The sequence below is a fragment of the Diceros bicornis genome, chromosome 19 (assembly GCF_020826845.1).
Source record: "Diceros bicornis minor isolate mBicDic1 chromosome 19, mDicBic1.mat.cur, whole genome shotgun sequence".
In the NCBI taxonomy this organism is placed as follows: domain Eukaryota; kingdom Metazoa; phylum Chordata; class Mammalia; order Perissodactyla; family Rhinocerotidae; genus Diceros; species Diceros bicornis.
The window spans coordinates 41444707-41469816 of record NC_080758.1 but is presented as its reverse complement, the minus strand read 5'-3'; the positions used below and the strand labels follow the sequence as shown (position 1 = coordinate 41469816).

The following is a 25110-nucleotide window of genomic DNA, read 5'->3' as shown; positions in this document are numbered from 1 at the left end:
CATCATGGTCTTGTCTAACCTTGTAAGTAATCAATTTAGGCACTGACATGCGATTCAATTTTAGTCAATAAGATATGACAGAAAGCTCGATGGGGGAAGATTTTGGGAAAAGTTTCCCTGCCTTTCAAAAGAAACACAGCAATACAATCATTCTGGCCATTGAATCAATGAATTAACCAAACCTAGAGCAACCCTACTTCTGGATTTCTTGCTGTGTGAGGTAATAAATTTCTTTATTTAAGCCACTTTGGACTCCATTGTCTGTTATTTGCAGCTGAAAGCACCCTAACAAAGCAAAGAGAAGAATTTTGCAATATCTAGTATAGTAACCTATACCTATAGTCATCCCTTAAGACCCAGAAATTCCATTTCTAGGTATATAAGCCAGAGAAACTCAGCCACGTGGAGTAGGAAATATGTAAAAGAATGATCCTTGTGGTCTTCTTTATACAGGGGACAACTAAATGCAATTTTGCAGTTAATTAATGAATAATTATCATTAAAATAAATAATAATTGCTATTATTATAACAGATGGGTAATTATTAGTACCAATGTATTTGTAATCCTTTTCTCTGTCCTTCCTGGAATGAGGATGCCACTAGCTTGAATTATGAGATCAAGGACACCCACTGTAAAGCAACAAACTGGAAGAAGCCCACGTCACTGACTGTGTGGAGGGCCACGCCCATCCTGAACTATCTGGACCTAGCTGGACTTTTACACAAGTGAGAAAGCAACTTCTATATTGTTTAAGTCACTCTGACTTAAAGTTTTTGATGGCTCACGGCTGACTCTAATTTTAATTAAACGAATACAAAAACATAGACTGAAAATATACCACCAAATTCATGACAGTGGATGCCTCTGGGAAAGGAAAGAGGTAAATGGATGAGAGAGGAAGCTAAGGATATTTCAACTTTGTTATATTCTTATATTCTATTTTTAATTAAGAGTTTAAAGCAATAATAAATAAATTCAATAAATGTTAATCTTTGTTAATTCTAAGTGGTGCATACTGTATTGCTTTGTTATTCTCTGTACTTTCCTTTGTTCAACTTCTGAAAGAAACAGATGACACAGACAAGTTTACCAAAAAAGAAAAAAAAAAAAAAGGAGGAAGAAAGGAAGAAAAACAAAATGTCCTCTCCCCAAAAAAGAAAGAAACTGTGCTCCTTCTATGTATACAAATTAAAACAATATCAAGATCCAATTTATATCCTATTAAATTGAATATTAGCACCACCCAATGTTGTTGAGAATGCAGAGACTGGGAGAATATATCCTTTCTGGAGGGCAATCTTGTAATTACAGCAAATTCATTAAAGGAGTGGCAGATCTATGAACTGTCAATTTTACCTCAAGTAAGCTGTCTTAATAAACTTGATTGAGCACAAAGATTTAGTTAGAAGCATTTTCATCATAATTTTGCTTATAATCTTGAAAAGTTGAAAAGCACATAAATGCCCAGCAAGACAGGTTGGTTACATTGATCACTATCTGTGCAAACAATGGTATATGATGCTCCCATTATAACCGATGATATCCAGGTATATTTATTATCAAATAAATATCAAATTGGAGACGCGCTCACAATTTTCTTAAGTGAAAAAAAGTTATAAATAAATAAATTATAAAACAGTAAATAATTTTTTATTTAAATACAGTATTTTCCAAATTTTTAATAAAAATATTACTTGTTTGTATATAGATATAAGTTGTAAAAGTCCGAGAGGCTTTATACTATCCAGTATTGACATTGGATACTGTAAATTCACATTATTTTTATTTTCCTCTTATTATAATCATTATTTTCTAACTTTCTACAACAAACAACTAAACAGTGTCGTTTAATGGCTATAGGTAAACTAGAAAGTGAATTGTAACAATTGATTGCAACAAGTCTGATAGAAAAAGTAGTAGTGATCAATTCATTTCTTATAATAAAAAAATGTGTAAATGGTTCCTAATAGCATAGTCTTCTGAGTCATTCTGTCTCCTCTCTTAAACAATGTTCATTTATTTTTAAAAAGGTTTATTACCACTCATATTAGAGATTGAGGGAAAAAAATATATTTGTGCATAGTCCATCAAAATCAATCCTTGACACTAACAGGACTGTTGGTGGTTTTCCCTAATTGATGAGTGAAGAAATTTGTTTGTTTACTAATGAAAGATATTGTTCATAAAGGACAAGTCAAAGGAAGGAATAAGGTTCAGAAGAGCCAAGTGTAAATAGAAATGAATATTAGAATTCTGGAACATTATACGGTAGATGACATATCCTGAACTGGTATAACTTTCTTCTTAATATTTTCTTTCATATACTTTCTGATACAAATTACAATGAACCCTTAATGCCACAGCATTTTTATTCCATATTCTAAGACCTGTACATTTGCTCTGATTTCATATTTTGCATGACTCTGTTGTCTGCACTGACATTACAGTGTTAGACTACATGTTAATCTGGATACAAACCAGAAGCCTCTGCAAGTTGCCCCATATTCCTAAAGGACATGTGGGTGATTTGACTGACATGTGGCTTCACGTACACATCCCCCTTTAATGGTCATGGCTTTGTTAGGCCATTCTAGCTCTCTTGGAAAGTGTCAGCTTTCACTCTCCTAAAGCAGATAGTTTCCTTGCCATTTAAAGAAGAGCCTTCCTCAGTCAGAGATTACATTCCTGGATGCAGAACAAATAAAGACTTGGGAATCCCATGGACTCTCCTATAAACTTACAACTGGCAGCTTTTGGAAAGCCTCAACTCTCTTCCCCGAAGGGCCTAAGAAAGGAATGAGCAGTCTGGTCATGTTCCTTAATACCCCAAATTAGTAACATATCTCCATATTTGAATATCTTTTCCCCTCGTGTGCAATCAGATTTTACTATTTTAGTCTACACTTAGCTTTCCACCACTCTTTTCATACTATCACCATTTTTAGAATACTAGTCTCACTACACTGATACTATTATTTTGCTCACATCTATGAACTTCTCTCTTCTTCTTCATTGGCCTGTATAACTCAGCAGTCTCCTCTATCCTTCTTCAAAATTCACTACAAAGAAGGGTAAGAGGAACATGCATTGTAAGTGTTGTTGGACAATTTCCTGTCTTCCATGCTTGCACTTACCATCACAGTAACTGGTAAAGAGTTTGAAATCTACCTACTATGGCTCTCTTCCCCTCAAATTAACACATCATTATTATCTCAACAGCTCTGATTCTCTCCTTAATATCTCTTCAAAAATTTTTCCTCTTTAGCTGCTATCAGTTTCATTTCAAATATAGTTTTATAAGAATGCATTGGTTAAATTGCTTCTGACCTTCTCATACACAGACTAAGAACAGGTTTCTATGTCTTTTCTTTAGAATTGCTCAAGAGTCTATATCTAGCTGTTATGAGGTAGTATTGGCCCACATATAATCCATATGGATAAGGCAACTTTATAAGGTTGCTTATAAAGTCTTTGAAGAACATAGAATAAGTCAAAGTGACCAGACTTATGGCACATACCTTGCCATCCAGTAAATATTTGTTGGGAAGCTGTGGGAAGACAGAGGGGAAAATAGGCATCAAACTTGAAGGGCCTTCTTAGAATGCCTGTTCTACTTCTCTTTTTTGACCGCTTTTGTTCTGAGTGTCTACTGAACACTTTCAAAGCAAGAGCTTACTTAGACAATCTCACCACCCATTCCTCCTAACCAGTTAATTCAGAGACTTAGTTGGAAGTAAAACCAACGTAAACAAAACAAAGAGGATGCTAGTGAATTGAATAAAGTGCATTAAAAAATAGTAACCCTTCTGAGCCTGGATAGCATCGTTTTCTCTTAGAACTACAGAAACCACCTTAATACCATCTTCAGAGTGCCCAGAACAAGTTCTTGGACTGGTACCCGCTATAAAATTACTAGATATCAGCTATATTAGAACGGAGATGGTAATATTGTTTTGTTTAGTCAAGAAGATAGGATACAAATATGAGATACAAATTCCTTATAATTACTTAACATTTACAATAATTTATTTCTACATTTATAATATTTCTACTGCCTATCAGAAAGCTACTTCTACTTTCTAAGAGAAAGCTATTTCTACTTCTGTTAGAAAACTTACTGGAAGCACCTAAGATGCAACATAATTTTCTCTAACTTCTTCTAAATATAAGATAGAAAGATTTGCTTGCAAGGAACAAATAATAACGATAATGACAACAACAATAATAATGATAATAGTGACAACTTAATTATAGTGTATAAAATATGGGTAAAACTGTTAACTTTTACTGAACTTAAAGTGCTAGATAAGGTAAAACTCAAGGAAATGTTTCAAAAAGACGTAAATCCTACTTTCAAAAAAGTTTAGTTATTTAAAAACCGTGAACCTTTTGGTTCAGGACTTTTGGTATCAAACCTGTCATATTTTACTTGTCCTTCCCTCTTCTTTAGTCAGCCAACAAGCTTTGCTCTTTGTCAATAAGATATGATCTGATAAGCTTATTCCTGACTCACCCTGGGGAAGAAGGGGAGGACAGAATTATACGTGGGCACTTCAGAATGACAAGTCTGTTCCCCGGGGTCACTGAAGAAAACAATGAGGGGTTGCATGAGAAGTGACTCAAATAGTTCCTCACTGCTTCTATGTAAACATGAGAATTAAACAACTACCAAAAACCTTCTCAGCTTTCTCCCACACAAAAATTATTAACTTTAAAAAGTAACACTTTTTCATTACTTTTTGATTCTATCTTCATTTTTTAAAAACAACTGATTAAGAATAAAAGCTCATTAAAGTATAAATAAATTTTGGCAACATTTGTGCACTTTTAATGAAACTTGTCAAGTCTAGATCTTAATTTTTAAACACATATACGAAACCTAGTAAAGCATTTGTGAATTTGTAGCAGTAATACATTTTAAATGTCAAACAAAAGGAATAAAAACTTACTAATAAAAGAATTATAAAATGTTTTTAAATTCCCTAAATTTAAGATTAATTATGTAGAGTATAAGGAAATGAGGCAGAGGGGACATAGACATAATCTAGTTTATACATAACACATTTGTCAGGAATCATGTTCAGAAAATTTAAACAGATTTATATTTTAAAGAAAATTTCCTAATGATAAACGTGACAATTTTTAACTTATTTTTATTTGGAATAGATGATATTGTAAAACATTCACTTAGTCTAAATCTAATCAATTGATAATACTTTATCCCTTAAAAAACCTTGCAAATAATCAATTCATACCATTTCCCAAAGGAAAAGAAATACTAATTGTAGTAAATCTGCTTCTCCTGGACAGTGCCAATGAGAGGCAGTTTCCATAGTTATTTATAAACAGATATAATATAAAACAGTCGTCAATTCTACTTTAAACATGTTTCTTTCAATATTAGACATGTTTATGTACCTAAGTAATCTGGACTGCAGGGAAATAGCAATCCCTGAAAGAGAGAATCTCAAACACAAGGAGAACTACAGAGCTGGTTTCCAGAAATATGAAAAATCTGACAACAATTTCAGGAAATCTTTCTCTCAGAAAGTCCATGTGTGTACCTAAAATTAGCACCAATACTCCAGAAATAGTGAAACAATAAGATGGTTTGCATGTGATGACAGCTTTAGTTGAGATTAACAGCAGTAGCTTGCTATATAGAGAATCACACGGCTTCAGAGCAATTCACTTGTGTAACACCTAGTAAATATCCATCTCAATAATCAGACATATATTGATCTGCTCTTATTAACTGTTAGCCATTCCTCCAAAGCTATGTTTTAGACTAATTATTGCTAAGGATAAGGAATTTGTCCTTCGATTCGTAATTAAGTCTCAGAACCAGCTTTAGATACTGTTATCTCAAGGTCTGAGCATCCGGGACAATAAGCAGAAGCATTTCTCAAATTGTTTCATTCTCAAAGATAAATTGTTAAAACACACAGCTCAGTTTAACATTAGTGGACTGTACCTTTTGAACTGACACTGGCCCCACTCATCCCTATGAAAATAAAAAAGCAACTATCCACAGGTTTTAGCTGTGTCTTAGTAAGTGCTTTCTCAGATTTAGTAATAAACTCTTACATGTACCAACTTTATTTGAAGTCCATAATAGCAAAATGAGGTGGGTCTCATATCCCATTCTTCATAAATGAGAGAACAGAGGGTCAAAGAACTGAAGTTCTTTACCCAGGGCCACACACAAAGTATCAGAGGGAGAATTCACTCACTTTGCTTGCTCCAAGTCTCTGCTTTTTCCAAGGTCCATTTTAAAAGTATCTTTTCTGAACATTAAAACAAAGAGAGAAAGGTGACATGGCATTGGGGAGTTGGAAGGAATCAAGGACACGGCCTACATCGGCCAGAGTTGTACAGCGCACCATCTGCATGGCCGGCCGTATGTAAAAGCCCTGAAGAGGGAAGAAAGTAGGAAACAGCAGGCTTTCAGTTTTGCACTAACCAGCTTCCTTCCACCATCACTTTTGGCTGGGTACTAACCTGTTCTGAACCACAATTCCTCCTTTCTTTCCTGGGAGGCCAAAGGGATGCTTTTTTCTCAGTTTTTTTTTTTTTAATCAATTTTCTCCCACAGTCTGAAGTGTAACAGTCTAATTTGGGTGTTGAAGAGAAGAAGGGTATAACAAAGGGTGGGCAGACAGGCAGGTAGGCAGGGAAATAACCACTCTGATTTTGCTTTGATTTCTGTTTCAAGTCCTGTAATGACAGATCTCACTCCAGGGCAGCATGTTTTGGAAATATACTTAAAAGGGATATGTGATTGTTTTTAGGTACATTTTAAGTGTTGACTAATAAAAGGCAAATACCAAAAGAACAGTTTAATATAGCATTTTAAAAACTTTTAGTATTCTAAGGCATCTGTGACCTGCTAAAATCTAATTATTTCTCCAATACCCTTTGGAATTGTTCAGAAAGATGTGGTACGGTTTCTAACTGGTGCATTAAGCATCTGGCCCGACTTCACAGAATTACAGATAGCTGAATATGCACTCTCTATATATTTTATTAACATCTCATAGGGCTCATGTTAAGATGTAGTACTGATGTGCCCTGACATGCATCACTACCTGTTGACAGAAAAAACTGGGCTAGACTTGAGAGGGTCTACAAACAGAAAATCTTTTAAAGATGTTTTGGCAATTTAAACAGAAACTCTGGCTTAAAAAAAAAAAAAGAAAGAAAGAAAGAAAAGAAAAAGAGCAGCTTCAAGTTTAAAAATTTATAAAACATGCCCAAGTTTCAGCATGCCAAATCTTCTGAAAACGAGCTAATATCCAGCATCCGTTCCTTCCTTCTCAAACTAACAGTGCCCAATTTCCTTTGGGTCATACCCTCTCCTCCATTCTCAGCCATATGTTTGAGTGGGATTGACCCCACAGAAGGTTTAAGCTCACCAACGTATTTCCCTATCCACCAGTAATAGATTGAGGAACGAGCATGTGATCAAGTTTAAACAAATGAGAGAAAGTGAATCACAGGGCTCCATGCAGGAGCTTCTGGAGGTGACCTCTCTTCCCTTGAACACTGCAATATCGGAATCTGATACGTGGAACAGTTACTGCCTGAGGAGAAAGCCTGGAGCTGCCAAGGGTCCATTGTATATAGCCTGAGGAGGCTGCCAACACTAAAAAAAAAGGCAGAACACTAAGAGCCAGAAAGAAACTATATTCTTGTTGACATATTTTAAGCCACTGAATTAAGCTTTACTTGAAGCCAGACCATACATTTGAACTTCTCAGTTACGCAAACCAATACATTCCAATTGTTGATTAGACAGTAAGGCTTGGACTTTCCAATCACTTGCAACCAAAAAAATTCTCAACAGCCCAAGGAATTTAATATACCAAAAGCCTGACCTGATTTTGTTTGTTTGTTTTTCACACAACTTTGAAGACTTTATTCTCATGAAGAATAGTGAGGGAAAGGAATATCATCAAGAATGTTTCTAGTACAGATTACATGTTTTAAAAGAACTTGAATACATTCTAAGACTAAATCACAAATATCATAGTTGGAGGTAGTTTAGGGATCATCAAGTTCTACCAGCTTCTTTTACAGGGATGTTCAATGAATTTGTGGACAATGAATGAGTGAATGAGGTAGCTTAAGTCTAGACAAGTTGGAAGACCTGGATTAAATTGTTCCATGGAATAATTATGTATTGTAGTCACTTTCAGCTGGGAATTGTTCATACTAAAAGAGGTTTGGTTTTCTGTTGTTGTTGTTTTCCCTTGGATGTGCAAGTAAATGGCAGAGCCTGAGAAACCTGATTCCAAATCCAATCTCTCCTATTCTCCACGAAGGAGCATCTCATATCCTTTCACAAAAACAGAAAAACACAAAGTCCTTTGATATGACCAGTTTAGACAGTCCTAGAGTTTTAAAACTTGGATATGCTACTGGAGTTCATTTTCAAGCCAGTTGTTTCACAATCTGAAATGCACCCTCATATATAGTGTTAGATTCACAATCTAGGCCACAAAACAAGACAAAATGCAAAATAACAACAAACCCCTTTTCAACCCAAAATGTCTACTAGAACTCAACTAAGTGTTAAATCCTGGGAACGTGAGGCTGTGAAATGCTTGAGGACAACATAAAAAAAAAATCAACAAGAAAATCTCCTATTTGCTCACCTCCTACCGCATTTCCTGGCTACAGAACTACTTCTAAGGGAAATTTTGAAGAGTGTGAAAAAAGCTGTCACTGGCCTTCTCCTACCTTCCTTCGTCCACTCTTCCACCACTTCTTAATGTCCCTTTTTTCCAGGTGGTCAGATACTCTCATCTTAATAAGCCACCATTTATTGGATACTTACTATAAATCAAGCACTGAGCTAATAAACTCAGAGGGATTAAGTAATTTCTTTACAGCCAAGATGGACCCCAGGTATGCTCTACTCTGAAGCCCATGCTCTTAAACATTAGAGTACACTGGTTCCTCTACTCTGAGCTGAGTCTTCTTTGCTGTAAGAATCCAGCCTTTCCCTTCCTATCACAGCCTAATGGGCTTCACATTGAAAATCGCCTGTCTCCCTTCCCCTTCAACCAGGACAGCCATCCCCTTCCTGCAGCTAATCTCTCTTAGGTAACAAAGGAGGAAAGCAATCTGAAGTAACTCAGGGTAACTCCGTCTTTCCAGAGGCAGTACATATTATTTCAAAAAGGGCACATATTATTAGAAGGTCACCTCCAACTGGCAGAATTTCAGGCAGCTGATAAGTGCAGGAAGTAAAAAAAATGGAAGCAGCAAAAGAGTATATATTTTTGGACAGGGGAGGATGATAGGGGCTGTATTAAAAGTTTGTCTCTAAAATCAGTGCGTGTAGTACAGATTACATTTTTCACAGTCTCTTGTTTTCTACATTTTAATCCACATCAAAAAAATACATAAATAAAAGCAACAGTACATAATTGGCATGCAATAAATTCCTGCTGCCTTTATTTGCCATGTGATGAAACCAAAGCCCAGAGCAAATAATATGAAGTCATATAACAAATGGTAGCCTAGGGAATGGAAAACTCAGAATTCCTAATTCCCAGGCCAGTACACTTTCGTTTAGGTACCTGTAACCAAAATTGTCCATTTAACTTTCTTGTCTGTTTAAGGCCTACCTGAATGGAGACAAAACTGATTAAACATGGATATAAACCCACAGGAATCTGGCCAGGCAAAAATTCCTTTTTAAATATAACTAACCCCCATCTGAAAATAGCTTCTAGAAAGAATTATTTCATAAAATAATTTAATCCATGTGTTGTGCAGTAACAGAAAAAAATCCACCCTTTACTGAGAAATTATCTGTTATTCCCACCTCCTTTTCCTCCAAAAATTCAGCAGCTGCATCTCAATTTAAATTGTGCTACCCAACATTTCTAAGAAATTGGCTTTTTTTGTGTGTGTGAGAGGAAGATCAGCCCTGAGCTAACATCTATGCCAATCCTCTTTTTACTGAGGAAGACTGGCCCTGAGCTAACATCTACTGGAAATTGGCTTTTCAATAGACATTAGAATTCTAAAACTCCTGGATTTAATGGGTGTGCCCTCAGAGGCCAGCAAAAGGGCAATCATAGAAGAACAGGGGTCAATATACCTCTTATCAAGGCTTCACCTTCTACTTTGATATCACCCATTCTTGGAGGGGAACTCAGAAGGTCAAACTGCTATCAAAGAAGCATACAAATAGATAAAGTAAATGAAGCTAACGAAGAGACCATAATCAAATACTCCTGGGAAAAACAATTAGCTGGCCTCCTTTAGAAACAAACATTCACAGAAACTTTAAAAAAGCACAAAGGAGAATGTTGTGAACCTCTAAGAATAAACCAAATAATGATATCAGTTCAAGGAAATCGCCCTTCAGGTAAATATAAAAGTAAAATTCTTCTCAGCAACATTAAAAAGTGAAACACACTTAGTGGAAAACTTATGCGCCCAAAGCAATTGCTGACCAAATAGCAGAAACCATCTATGAAAATCATAATTGAAAATAAAAGTGTATAATTCTGTTAATTTATAATGTCTATATCTTACAATTGTCCAGTGTTTATTCATGTACCTAAATTAAAATAAAATAATTTTAACACAAGCAAAACCACCGCTGAAAGGTTCTTTTTCTTCTTAAGACGTTTATATCTTAACCCATGTTCAGAGCAGCAAAAACATATCAGAAAGGCAAATATTCTCTTTAATTTTTCTAAAACTTTTTATTTTAGGGAGAGTCTCCTAAATATGAAAAATCTAATATATACTAGATTCTAAAGAGGATGGACAAATAGTGGAAGTATATGGAAAATCTTTTCATTTCTTAAAACATATACAGAACAATAATTTACTCAGTACCTCCAGGAAAAAGGACTCATTACTTCAATTTTTTTACCTTTTGGCATTCCTAGTCCCCTTCCCTTAAATAAATCAGTTATTTATTTGAACTTGCTTTCTATTCATTTGTTAAATAAATATTCACAGTTGGGGTTACTAGCCTTCATAATTATAACATTACTGTAACTAGTCAATAATGAAAACATGATTTTGGTTAACTTCTTTTTAATACAGATGCCTTAAAAATGAAAAGAACTTGTGTTTTTCTATTGTAGTCTTATAAATATCCTTCTAACATGCTTGTATTTTTTAAAAGCTTTCCACCACTACCTTGTTGTAGTAAACTTTAGAAAATGTTGCGATTCCAAAGGGCTGCCTACACACCAAACGGCATCCGAGCTTTGGCAGGCCGATAGCCTCATTTTGGCTTCTCTCACTCCCTCTAGCGTTTGCAGAGCTCATGTCTCTGATTATCAAGTTACCTCACTGAACAAGAGCCTGGCTAAGTCCTGCCCACCTATGACATCACCCCCTTCTTCAACCACTGCGAGGTAAAGCTTTAACTTCAGACTTGGAGGTGGGCTGTGTGCAGTAAACTGGAATGCTCTCCCTCACTCACTCCTCAGTGTAGGAGTGATCCGAAGCAGGGGACAAGCCCAGCCTGCCGCTGCCGTGGCTTTGTGTGGACTGGAGGACTGGACGCGGAGGTTGGGAGAGGGGGGAGGGTTATTACTCCAGTTCACAGTCAGTGGAATTACCCCTATAGCGGGAGTATATATAGGATTGCATTTTCTCCGTCATCCTGGTAAGTGTTTTCCATGTTTTTCCTTATGATTGTCCCAGAAAGTTTGCTTGGTTTTACTCTCTAGAAAATTACTTGGTACCGTGAGGCATTCAAATACGAATGTTTGCTCTGTCACCAGTACCAGCAATATATGTGCGTGCAAGCCAGCAAGGAAATATTTGACAATATAGACAAATGCAGTAAGTTTCTTAAAAATCTTCTGTTTACAAAAAATAATAAATGACTATTTTCTGTCTCGTGTAGTTGCTATTTGAAAAGAGCCTTATGGAAAACATTAACTTGGAAAGTTAAATGTTAAATATTGAAGAATACAAGGCAGATTTTTCACAGATAGGAAAGCGAAAGGTCTTGCTAACTTGGTATGTAGTGTATGTGTGGTATGATCACCAATTGCTGTTTTTACAACTGAAAGAAAATCAATAATCCCTCAGCCTATGAGTACGCAGTACATGAAAAGCATACGTCTTGCTCACAGCTAGCCAAGCTACTCCTGGAGACTTATGTGCCTCTGTAAGGATTAACAGCTGCACCTAGATTTTAAAGCTTGCACTGCTATCCTGCCAGAGCTGCTTCAATCATTTCAGGCTTGCAAATCTCAACTAGTGTATTCAACTCAGAGGAGGGGGAGACTCTCTTCTAAACCATATTCCCTCTCTAGCAGAACGCAAATCCATTGCTTGGGCAAATGTCGTATGTGACTAGCATAGTAATTGGCAAAGTCTACTCAGAAAAACTAACAAAGCTCAGCCTGGAAGCTATGCCTGACGTATGCAGCGAGTTTGGGGTGGCAGAGCAAAAAGAAAATGAGCAGAGCCCTCATCAAGTGGGATATGCAGAGTATCTATTCATTTGCAACTTTATAATAGGAAAATCTTATATTGGAAGAAATGCTTTTATACAAGAAAGCTTTCAAAAAGTAGTTAAATGTATCATCTCAAAATTTTTTTTCAGTGAATTAGGTCTGAAACAAAATGGTTGCATAGAGGTAAAAGTGCAACAGGCCTATATTTTCTCAACACATAGGGGGTTGCTTTTTAATTATTTATTTATTTATTTATTTAGAATTAGAAAAAAAGACGTGATATTTGCCAGTTATGAACCAAATTCTCTAATGGTTTTAACAATTAGCTATTTAAAATTTTTTTAATAAATCTATCTGCTTTAAAATGCACATATATGTTATTTAATTAGCAAGAAACAACATGAATAAAGCCACTAGAAAAATGCTTCAGCTGTGGCAATGCCTTTCATTTATCCCTAATTGCATAAGAATATCCTGACCAGCATAAACATAAAGAATGAATTTGTTCTCAGGCAGGATCACTTATGCTGCCCCAAAGTGACAGATGACTGATACTCATCTCTTTTGAAATGTAAAGAAAGAAATTAATCCTTTAAAAGTACCACAAAATATTAATATTACCACCACTACCAATATTAATAATAATATGCCGTTTTAATCTATAAGAAGATTAAATCAGATATGTTACTTAGTTTGCAAATTTATGTGTGTGTGTGTACACAACATACACAAACACATACATATATTTATCAGCCTGAAATAAAAAACAGCGTTCCAAAAACGTGATTGCATGTATTTAACTAGGAAAATCACATTTAATTTTTTTTAAAATAGAGCACTGCCAAAACACATCAAGTGCAAAGATTAGCAAAGATATTAGTGAATGAATAAACATAACGAATTCATTAATATTGTGTTCCTGTATTACTAACCATCAGTTATTAATTGGGCTTTTCATTTCTCCGCATCCCCCCTCTTTTAAATCAAATATGGTTAGGTTCAAAATGCCCAATTAAACACTTCCTAAACCTTAATGTTTGTGAAATACATCATTGAGCAGCAAATAAAGTTTTTACAAAAAGAAGAAAAACAGTAAGAAAACTCGTCATAACTGAATGTGGCAGCAAAATAGAAGGTATGTTTCTTTTGATTTCAAGTGTTAATTAAGGAACCTCCAATTCTATCAAAACTTTTTCAGAGCTAAATGAAGCGATGTGAAATAAATTTGGTTGAAATCTTGTGGCTGTCAGACTTGGTTAGCAAGCTATTAATTATCTTTACCCCAGTTTCTTTTCTAGACTATATTGCCCAATCAAATAGAAACTCCAATTATGTTCAGCATCTCCTGCCTAGGGCCACAAGACCCTAATGAATACTCAGTGTCTCCCGATGAAAAATACAATTATCAGCTTTAAACATGCAAGTGCACTGCAGAGAGATTTCTCTGTGCTTCTCTTGGCCACACACCCTAAGGCTTCCTCATCTTTCTAGATTATTTTGAACAATTTTAAACCCTACAAAAATCAGTAGCCGAGAACCTACCTTGTATTACAATTATATGAATGTTTCTTTTTTCTGCTTTTTATTTTTGTTATGCCATTTTCATATCAATATTAAATTAAATCTGGTCATTTTAAAAAAATTTGGTTTAAACTACCATTTCATTGGATCTTAACTTTTACCCTCTTTTTTCAGGTGGGTGGGCTACATAACAAAGAATGTGATTAATGGCAAGATCCAGAGCTAACTTAAAAGTTCTGAATAAAGCCCCCTAAATAATCTTCTATTCAACCAGTTTATTTTAATAGCATTATAAATAAGTGTTAAAAGTCAAATGAAGACTACGATAAATGAAGTCAATGAGGGAAATAAACTTCAGTAAATTTTTCAAAGGCTGTAATTTCTTCCCTCATTTTCCCCTCATTCTCCCTTCCCTCCCACCCCCCACCTTTTGCCCCAGAGGCCTTCACTGTTCTTCTCAACGGGAGGCTTTGTTGTAATTAAACCAGAGAAAAACTGGCCAGCAGCAGCCAACATCTGACTTGCGGCTTCTGAAAGCAGTGTTCTGGTAGAGTGTACCACCCCCCAGTGGGCAAAAACTCTACAGTAAATCTCTCAGCAATATTAATTCTCAAAGCTGTATTTTTCTCTTCAGAGCATAAAAAGGTCTGTTTCTCAACTCCTTCTAACATTCCACTATTTCAAAAACTTATCATAAGTCAACAAACCAATTTCCAACAAAGAGATGGTTTGTAAATGTCTTCTGGAAAAAGCCTTCATCTTAAAAGCCAAAATAGTAGTATACATTACAGAAAGCATTTTCCAGTTTCAGGATGCAGATCGACATCACTAAATTTGGTAAAACATCACACTAAAAAGAGTTTTGAAAGCCATGTTTATATCACATAGAAGAGCAGGTTTCAGGACTTGATTTTTCTATTGACATGAACTCCAGAGAAAACAGATTTTAAGTAAAAAGGAATGAAATAAAATTTAAGCAGCAGCTAAACTTGCATTTGCTTTGCATATGCATAATCTCTTTCTTAGCACCAAAATCAAGTGTCAGGAATGTATAAAAAGCTCTCTCCAGGTACAGTATTAGTCTGCTTAAATGAGAGGAGGGAGAACTGCTCTCACTTGATGAGACAATGACAGCTTTTGTTCTTTATTCTTTCACTTTACATGTGCACAAGTTACCCTGGCAACTTTGAAAAGAAAACCCACAGACCACATTTGGTTAAACACCATTTTCAAAGTGTGCCACTGGACTGTGGATTGATCAGTTTACGTGTTGTTGATTTTCTTCTACTTCATTTGGTTTATATCAATAGTATCCTACTCTAAAATGAAAAAACAAGGTGTTTTATGATTTTGGATGTTCTCACCAATCAGCACAGTGCTTGGCACATAGACCCAAATATCGGTTGTACTACTGCATGGAAGCTTAAATATTAGAAATATAAAGCTCATCAACCAAATTATACTCACAACACCGAAAAAGGAATTTCAAGTTTGCATTGGGAAAATGTTTGTGGTTTAACAAAAGTAAGCATAGTTTTAATTGCAATTGCTCAAAAGTCAACACAAACTTAAAGCATGTCTGCTGCCCCAAGCTCTCTACTGCTCACCTTTACCACCCTCTAAATTAGTATCTTATTCATTCATATAAGTCTTGGTTCTCTAATTCATTTACTCTGGCTTTAATATCATAAAAGGAAGCAGCATTCACTACAATGAAAGATAACATCCCAGTTTGCCTTTTTGTTTTAAGGATGCTCAATTTAACTTTACAAGCCAAAATAAATGAAGCAGAATTAGACTCATTTATCACAAGCCTATTGGGAAAACCAGCCAGTAACATAAAAGGAGAAAGTAAAAATTCTTTGCTTTGGAACTTTTATCCCCTATTTTGCATAAATGAAACAAAACCTTTTTCAGGCTAAAAAATAGTCTGGATAAAACCAAGTATGAAAAGGCACACTTGCTACTCTGCCTCTCAGCAAACCCTTCAGACTTCATGACTCTCAAGAGGAGAGTTAGAGGTCCTTCTGCTTGCCTGGCATTAAACAAAAGGATTGGAACTTTCCTGAAATCTGATGATCGTGGAAAATTTAACTACCAGACAGGCTGCTTAGAAAGCATTTTGCTGTCACTATCAACTAACCTGATGCACTCCAGTTTTTCAGTTTAACCATGTATGTAGTTTACTTGAAATACCATTTGTCATACAAAGACTTAGCATTCACAAGTTGATCATTTTGTTGTGCTTTCTAGCAGCAATTTAAGCCTTCATAAATAATGACTTTCCTAATACTCTAGATTATGATTGTATAAATTCCAGTTTACCTAGAAATATTCACAGATTTGAATAAATTTGATTAAGCATGTGTTTTTGTCAATCTCAAGGTTGTACTCAAAATAACAATGCTGTTAACTTGGATTAAAAGTTCTACATGTCATTCTACTTTAGATCTAATATTTTAAAAAGTTCTCAGCATTAAGAAATCATTACGTAAGGCAAATCATTAAAAAGAAACTAAAATCTCAAAACTTTATACTCGATTTAAGATTTCTTTTTAATGAGCAATGATTTCAAATCAAAATCAATTTTAATCAAGGGTAGCAGATAAAGGATTTAAGAACTTAGCACTATCAAAATATAAGGCAATCTTAATATTAAGTTGCCAAAGGTGAGAAATACCTTCTCACCTCAAACATTCCCACCTCCAAAATGTTTTAGGAGCAGAGATGGAATCATATAAACGTAGATTGCCATAAGTTCTTAATTTTATTTAAATGCCAGTTTTCTATTCAGATACAACTTCTTAAATTATATTAGTTTTCCTAAAATTACTCAAAATGATAGCATCCTTATCTATTTACATACTTCCTTAGTTGTATCATGGAAATAAATTGGAGGTTTTTCACAGACTTGATGATTACATTATAAATGCATTAAAAAAGACCTCCACAATTTTTATTTATAAAAAGAAACCGAATAGAAAGATCGCTATTAAAAATTTGATTTACCAGTGAGGTGATTATGTTTTTTCTTCTTTTTGTTACAGTTTTAAATGCTATATACTTAAGTAATGGTTCCATTAAAATATAATTTTAAAACATTCCTTTAAGTAACCAGGGCATCATTCATGTTTTCTCCCAAGTTATCCCATTAACGATATTTTTCTAAAAGATCAATTCCTTTTTGTTTGGAAGTAATGGCCTCTTTCAAGCCTATGCAGACATGAAGGCTCTGAAGTTGATGTTGTGGAAACCTGGCCACAGTGTCCATGCCAGTGGGGGTCATTTTTCTTTTCATCATTCACATTCAACTACAATGTCTCTATGTGCCTGAATATGTAGAGCCAGCTCAAAAAGAGGGAAGTCTAAGCATGGGGGCAGGATGGCTTATTTTAGATGGAGAGATCAGTAAAGCCTTTAATACGCAAAACAAAATAAAACTGTTTAGCACTATAGTGTAAAATATAAAAGGGAAGGAGAAGATATAAAATATAAGATATAAAACACAATCAAACATGAATTGAGCTTAAGTAAAGGGAGTAGGGACTTGTGAGGGAATCTTCATTTCTGAAAGAGTATGCTGTCCAGAGAAACCTGCTTTATATTTTTGCCTTCTGTTTTAATGCAATTTGAAGAGAAGAGAATGACATTTTCCAAGAATTTAATGATATTTAAGGCTTTCTGTTAATCCCACATTATTATCACTATTGTATTGACAGCAATGTGAGTTGGCATATCAAAAAGAGCAAGCAATTTCACAAATGTAAAACAGGAAAAAAAACAAATTAATCTGCCTTCTTTTCACACCAATTTAGAATTTTTTTCTTTCTCTGGCTTAAAATATGTGAATATCCGTACATATTCTTAGAGCTTGATTTGGTGAAATATTTATAGTTTAGATACAAGCTTTACCTCTGGTTATCATTATGATCGTCACCTCGGACACAGGCTAAACCTGACTGGGGAAACAATCAACAATTTTTAAATCTCCATTCATCAGATTCATCTTCTCAATTTTACAGTATGTCCTGGAGTATGAGAAATGTCTGACTATTGGTAACATTTTAAGCAAGTTCTCACCTGTTATTTTTATAATGGTTTTTAATTAGTTTCTAATGAAATTTAACAAAAGTAATTGTTTTCTAAGCTTAAATTAACCAAATTATTTTATATGTTGAATAATTTTCAAGCTTAGAAAACATTCACAGCAGATACTTCTAAGAGTAACTTTGTAATTATAATTTTAACAGCCTGGTTTTCCATTTTCACATACCAAGAAAACAACAATTTTCAAGAAAATACACTATACAAGTTCAACAATAATGGGAAAAGCCCTAAAGGCATCACAGTAAAACCTCACATTAAACAATAAATCATTTAAACTTTCTTCTATGGGCACTTCGCAATATCCACTACAGACTACTTTATCCATCTGCTAACTGCTATTTTTGTTTCAATTGCCTAAATAATAAATTAAATGTATCTGTAATTTTTTTTAAGTTTCCTTCTGTTAATGCAGTCTATCATAGCGTTGGTATCTGGTGGCAAACTAAAAGAAATTGAATTTTCAAAGAGAACCAGAAACACAAATTTTGGCCTTGTTAACATGCACTTTCAGTAGTGTTTGTATTCTGGAACAGATGCTATCTTTGTTGGATGCTAGGTAATTACTAGGGAGAAGCAAATTACTTCTACTTTTAGTCCTTAATTTTAGGGTCAAATATTTCCATGATACCCTAATGTTCCCTCCATGTACAGAAAGCCCCTGAGTAGCCCTGCATAACAGACACTGATCCTACCCACCTCCCCTGTCCACTCAAAAAAATCTTCACGCATATTAGCTAATGGACAAAGCAGTCATCATTAAAGTCACTGGACTCTTTGGTCAAGCCTTAAGTCTTTTTTCAGAAATGAAAAAATACACTTATTGGAAATTGGCATGTTTATGTTTAAACCTAGAGAGAAATGCCTTGTCAGGTTGTGATAGGCTTTCCTAATGGTCATTACAAAGAGAGAGATTGAAATAGCGTCCTTTCAGTTCCAAATACAGATTTTTCAAGTTCAGTTTGCTAAAACAAAATTACAATTGTATTCTCCTAAAATCTAATTGTGACTTGAACTCCTATGCTATTTTTTTGGCCAAGAATACGGGAGTAACTAGAGTTTCAAGATCATCAACTAGTCCTCAGAAACACCTCTAAGGAGAAAGGTGATGGTGCTCACATTCTGCAACTGGGAAAACTGAGGCCTGTGGGAAGAATCAAACAGGGCACTGAGCAAATCAAAAGAAAAGCTTCTAAAGCCAACTCTTTTCAACTCTTTAAATTGTAGATTGTATGACTTTGTAAAACCATGTTCAAAAATGTCTAAGAAGTTACCATGGCGTTTCTATCAAAAAATGCTTGTTACATATGTGCTCACCTCTTTGACATGGACTTGTTTTCTTCTTTTTAAACATTTGATCATTTTATATCTAAGACTTAAAACTGAACTTTTAAAGAGTGGCCTGACTTGAATTCGAAAGCCCTGGAAGGGGCTTACTGCCTCTTGAATGAAGCTTTGCTTCTGTGTTTAATCCAAAGTGCATTAACAAATAATTAACAGTAGAAATTATCTGTTTGGTGACAATCTCAACTTCAGCTCCTACTTTATATAGGAAAATGGGAAGTAAAAAACAAAGAGGTCATCTTATCCCTTTTCACGAACTACTATGATGAAAGATGTGTTGCTTAAAGGAAGAATTGAAATTAAATCTATGAAATTTCTCTAGTATGTTCAAGTTCATTATTAATAGTTCATTAAAACCTTTTCCTTTCACAGGAGATGCTCAGATCCAGTATATTTTAAGGAAGAGAAATAGAAAGGAAATCTAGTATGCTTCCTTTTTTTTCTATGAAGAACATTTGAATTAAGTTTTCTTTACCTCTTAAAAAAGAATACCTGTTCTTGCATAACGTGACTGCACCACATATTTTGAGAAAGCAACAAGAAGCAAAAGCTGGAAATAGCTATTTTGCAGCAGGTAATCATACCTCAGGATGTAGCTACTGTACAAAGTTTATACTTGGATAACCCTGGATAGGAATAAAGGTGGGGGGTAACTGCCTGAAAAACCTATTACTATACAGGCCTTAGCATCATGAATGGCTTTCTTCATGAGGATCTGAAGTTACTATCTCTGACCACATTGCACAGAAGAGCCAATAAGAATTTCAAAGAGAGTAATTTCCACTAAGGGAATTAAGCTATACGAAAGGAACCGTCACACAAACTCTATCAGAAAGAAAAAAAAAAAAAAAACGTAGGAAGCCATGTGTTCTACATAGTAACGGGAAGCTGAATCCGGTCCCCACTTTAATGAGCTTGCCCACCATGCTGGACTGCAGCTGGAATGTTCACTGACAACAGCGTGCCTGATCTGGAGGTGTGTGTGGCATAGGATTACTTGAATAAACAGTGAAGAACATTTCCAAGGACTAAACAAGAGTTTATAAGTCCCAGCCCCTCACCAGGAAAATAATATATGCGCATTGGATTTTCACTCACGCAAAATTTACTCACATCGTTCAATAAGGTAGGAAAAATATTAAAGTCTTTTATTTTCATGCCTGAAATTATAAAGGCTATTTAATATCTAAAAGCACAGAAGAGATATTACACAATAAGTCAGTATAAATCTATAGTTCTCCAGCCATGGGGAAACTTTAATCATATTCTAGATTAGAACTTGAAAAAAGATAAATGCATTGTGAAAACATGTTATGAGATAGAATATAATGAAAACGTGCATAAAGCTATTAAACCATGTAGTATGAAACATATAACAAAATGAAATAAAAGAAAGAACTAGTTTAACATGAAATGGAATTTTCCACTTAGATCAGCTGGATGTATTAGCTATGTAATTCTTTCCTTCCTAAAGTAGATGAAAAAGATTTCTTCTGATTTTCTTGCTAGAAACACCTATCTAACAATGTTTAATATTAATCATCAAAGAAAAAGAAACAATATCAATAATGAAAGCAAAGAATTGGCTTTACTAGGATTGAGGATCTCAAGAGGTGTATAACTATTCCTGAATAGTAAAAGAATAGATTTTTTACTGCACATTTTTATACTTGTACAGTCTACCTGATAAAAAGTAGACATTAAATTTTGCTTTTTAAGAACAGTAACTTTATTATTTTTAAATATAATAAATCATACTCCTATGTGTCAATTCATTATGAATATTAAGAAAATAGAAATTTGAGTAGCTTGGTCAGTGACTGGCTCCAAAACTAATATCAAGTAGTATGAAAATGCTTTAGGATATTCAATAGAACTTTAATTATATTTGACATTTCAAAACCAAATGGATTTGGGACATGATACTTCTTGATTTAATACCAGAAACATTTAAAGTAAAGAGATTATATGATTGTATTCATTGTTAGCTAGCAATAAACCCTAAGCATGCAAAAAAAATTAAAATATTAAAAGTGATTATAGATGTTTTAGTTTCCACATCTATTTTGAATACTATTTTAAGTATGCTGGCCTGATTGTTTTCTGTCTTTTTTTTTTTTTTTGACTCATTCCGTTTTAGGGCTCTGAAGCTACTTTGTGTTAAGACCTCAACACTGCTGACCATGATCAGCCCAGCCTGGAGCATCTTCCTCATTGGGACTAAAATTGGGCTGTTCCTTCAGGTGGCACCTTTATCAGTTATGGCTAAATCTTGTCCATCTGTATGCCGCTGTGATGCAGGTTTCATTTACTGTAATGATCGCTTTCTGACATCCATTCCAACAGGAATACCACAAGATGCTACAACTCTCTACCTTCAGAACAACCAAATAAATAATGCTGGGATTCCTTCAGATTTGAAAAACTTGCTGAAAGTAGAAAGAATATACCTATACCACAACAGTTTAGATGAATTTCCTACCAACCTCCCGAAGTATGTAAAAGAGTTACATTTGCAAGAAAATAACATAAGGACAATCACTTATGATTCTCTTTCAAAAATTCCCTATCTGGAAGAATTACATTTAGATGATAACTCGGTCTCTGCTGTTAGCATCGAAGAGGGGGCATTCCGAGACAGCAACTATCTCCGACTGCTTTTCCTATCCCGTAATCACCTTAGCACAATCCCCTGGGGTTTGCCCAGGACTATAGAAGAACTACGCTTGGATGATAATCGCATATCCACTATTTCATCACCATCTCTTCAAGGTCTCACTAGCCTAAAACGCCTCGTTTTGGATGGAAACCTTTTGAACAACCATGGCTTAGGTGACAAAGTTTTCTTCAACCTAGTCAACTTAACAGAACTGTCACTGGTACGGAATTCCCTGACTGCTGCACCAGTAAACCTTCCAGGCACAAACCTAAGGAAGCTTTATCTTCAAGATAACCACATCAATCGGGTGCCTCCAAATGCTTTTTCTTATCTAAGGCAGCTGTATCGACTTGATATGTCCAATAATAACCTAAGTAATTTACCTCAGGGTATCTTTGATGATTTGGACAATATAACCCAACTGATTCTTCGCAACAATCCCTGGTATTGTGGGTGCAAGATGAAATGGGTACGTGACTGGTTACAATCACTACCTGTGAAGGTCAATGTGCGTGGGCTCATGTGCCAAGCCCCAGAAAAAGTTCGGGGGATGGCTATCAAGGACCTCAATGCAGAACTGTTTGATTGTAAGGACAGTGCAATTGTAAGCACCATTCAGATAACCACTGCAATACCCAACACAGTGTACCCTGCTCAAGGACAGTGGCCAGCTCCAGTGACCAAACAGCCAGACATTAAGAACCCCAAGCTCACTAAAGATCAGCGAACCACAGAGAGTCCAGCAAGAAAAACAATTATAATTACTGTGAAATCTGTCACCTCTGACACAATTCATATCTCCTGGAAACTTGTCCTACCTATGACTGCTTTAAGACTCAGCTGGCTCAAACTGGGCCATAGCCCAGCATTTGGATCTATAACAGAAACAATTGTAACAGGGGAACGCAGTGAATACCTGGTCACAGCCTTGGAGCCTGATTCGCCCTATCGAGTCTGCATGGTTCCCATGGAAACTAGTAATCTCTACCTATTTGATGAAACTCCTGTTTGTATTGAGACTGAAACTGCACCCCTTCGAATGTACAATCCTACAACCACCCTTAATCGAGAGCAAGAGAAAGAACCTTACAAAAACCCCAATTTACCGTTGGCTGCCATCATTGGTGGGGCTGTGGCCCTGGTGACCATTGCCCTTCTTGCTTTAGTTTGCTGGTATGTTCATAGGAATGGATCACTTTTCTCAAGGAACTGTGCATACAGCAAAGGGAGGAGAAGAAAGGATGACTATGCGGAAGCTGGCACCAAGAAGGATAATTCCATCCTGGAAATCAGGGAGACTTCTTTTCAGATGTTACCAATAAGTAATGAACCAATCTCAAAGGAGGAATTTGTAATACACACCATATTTCCTCCTAATGGAATGAATCTGTACAAAAACAATCACAGTGAAAGCAGTAGTAACCGAAGCTACAGAGACAGTGGTATTCCAGACTCAGATCACTCACATTCATGATGCTGGAGGACTCACAGCTGACTGTGTTTCGGTTTTTTAAACCTAAGGGAGGTGATGGTAGGAACCCTGTTCTACTGCAAAACACTGGAAAAAGAAACTGAAAAAAGCAATGTACTGTACATTTGCCATATAATTTATATTTAAGAACTTTTTATTAAAAGTTTCAAATTTCAGGTTACTGCTGCGATTGATGTAGTGGAGATGCCTGAACACAATTCTATATTTTAGTATTTTTTAGTAATTTGTACTGTATTTTCCTTGCAAATATTGAAGTTATAAACCATTTACTTTGTGTTCTACTGAGTAAGATGACTTGTTGACTGTGAAAGTGAATTTTCTTGCTGTGTTGAACAATCAGGACTGCGTTCACATGAGATCCTTGTAGTATAAGCACAGGCCATTTTTCACTTTGGTATTAATAAAATGTAAAAAAACCTGGCTGAATGAAAAAAATTAAATTTCAAAAAATAGTTAATGTTCTAATTAAATTTATATTATCCCAGTGGTATTCAATAAATCAAAATATGTGAAGTAATGGGCAATATCAAACTTGCTGCATATCTCCATTTTCGCTCTAGGCAAATTAGATATCCTTAAAGCAAGCATATCTTCTGAATTGAATACATCAGCTGGCATAAAAGGAGTGTGAAGTCTGTTGTTAAAGCTATTGTTAACAAAGCTTTTAGAATAAAGGACTTTACAAAAACAATAATGTAAGTGTGCTTCCAAGTTAGGGGGGAAATTTGTACTTAGGAAAATATGAAAACTTAGACTCGCATAGCGTGATGAACACAAATACCAGAATTGCATTTTGGTTTTGCCTATACCATCCTGATTTTTGAAAAGTGAATTCTAAAGACATAATTGTTAGTGTTTATGATTTTTTATCATGAAAGATGTCAAAGAGAAACCTTATATGTATGAAAAAGGTAGCGTAACCATAAGCAATTCCCCTCAACAATCCAGAGAAAGTAGGACTTTACATAAGTGAGAATTTAAAAGAAAAACAAATAGTAGAAATCAAATTTAGATCTGGGTTACATGAAATGTTTTAACATTGTACATAAATGTTCAATTTACTTTCACAGTGATCAAGAATATTGCCCATTACTGTCACAGTTTTCCAGATATTACATAATGAACTTGTAACATTTCTTTCTAGCTTCCTACTGAATTGTGAGCTATTACTTGTTTAAAGCCCACATCACTTTTCTGTTGCCATGATTTTTTTTCCAACAAAAAACCAAAGTGCATTGAACGCCCTTTGGCCAGTCTTGTATGTGCCTTGATCCAACGCTACATGTATTCAGCCTTTAAAACTCGACAAGTTTTTCATACTTCCTTAAATATGAAAAATTATGGTCTTATTGCTGAATAAAACAAAAAAAAGTACAAAATAAGCGTGCTTGCTTTTTCAGGATTATGTTACTATCACTAAAGTAGCAAATTGCCCAGCACATTAGTCCTAAGCACCTCCATGTATTTTTCTAGGCATAAAAATAAACGTTGGTTACAAATTAAAAAATAGCAATATCTTGAGCTTGCATATCATTTTAC

General features: G+C 35.1%; 2 protein-coding genes across 4 annotated transcripts in view; one reads left to right on the top strand and one right to left on the bottom strand.

The window, feature by feature from the left end:
- MACROD2 (mono-ADP ribosylhydrolase 2) overlaps positions 1–25110 on the bottom strand; it is a 668091-nt gene that overhangs the window by 302167 nt on the left and 340814 nt on the right. The gene's annotated exons all lie outside the window — the stretch shown is intronic.
- Positions 11434–25105, top strand: FLRT3 (fibronectin leucine rich transmembrane protein 3). Of its 3 annotated transcripts, none has more exons than XM_058563249.1 (3): positions 11434–11649; positions 19793–19994; positions 21561–25105. In XM_058563249.1, exon 3 carries the CDS (start codon positions 21604–21606, stop codon positions 23551–23553), a length of 1950 nt encoding a protein of 649 aa, XP_058419232.1. In that variant the 5' UTR covers positions 11434–11649; positions 19793–19994; positions 21561–21603; the 3' UTR covers positions 23554–25105. The 3 variants fall into 3 exon arrangements, with proteins under 3 accessions (XP_058419232.1, XP_058419231.1, XP_058419233.1); XM_058563248.1 differs by having other exon boundaries at positions 19793–20546; XM_058563250.1 differs by lacking the exon at positions 19793–19994.

Coding starts and splice junctions, on each gene's coding strand:
- FLRT3 (XM_058563250.1), top strand. CDS start 21,604: ATGATCAGCCCAGCCTGGAGCATCTTCCTCATTGGGACTAAAATTGGG.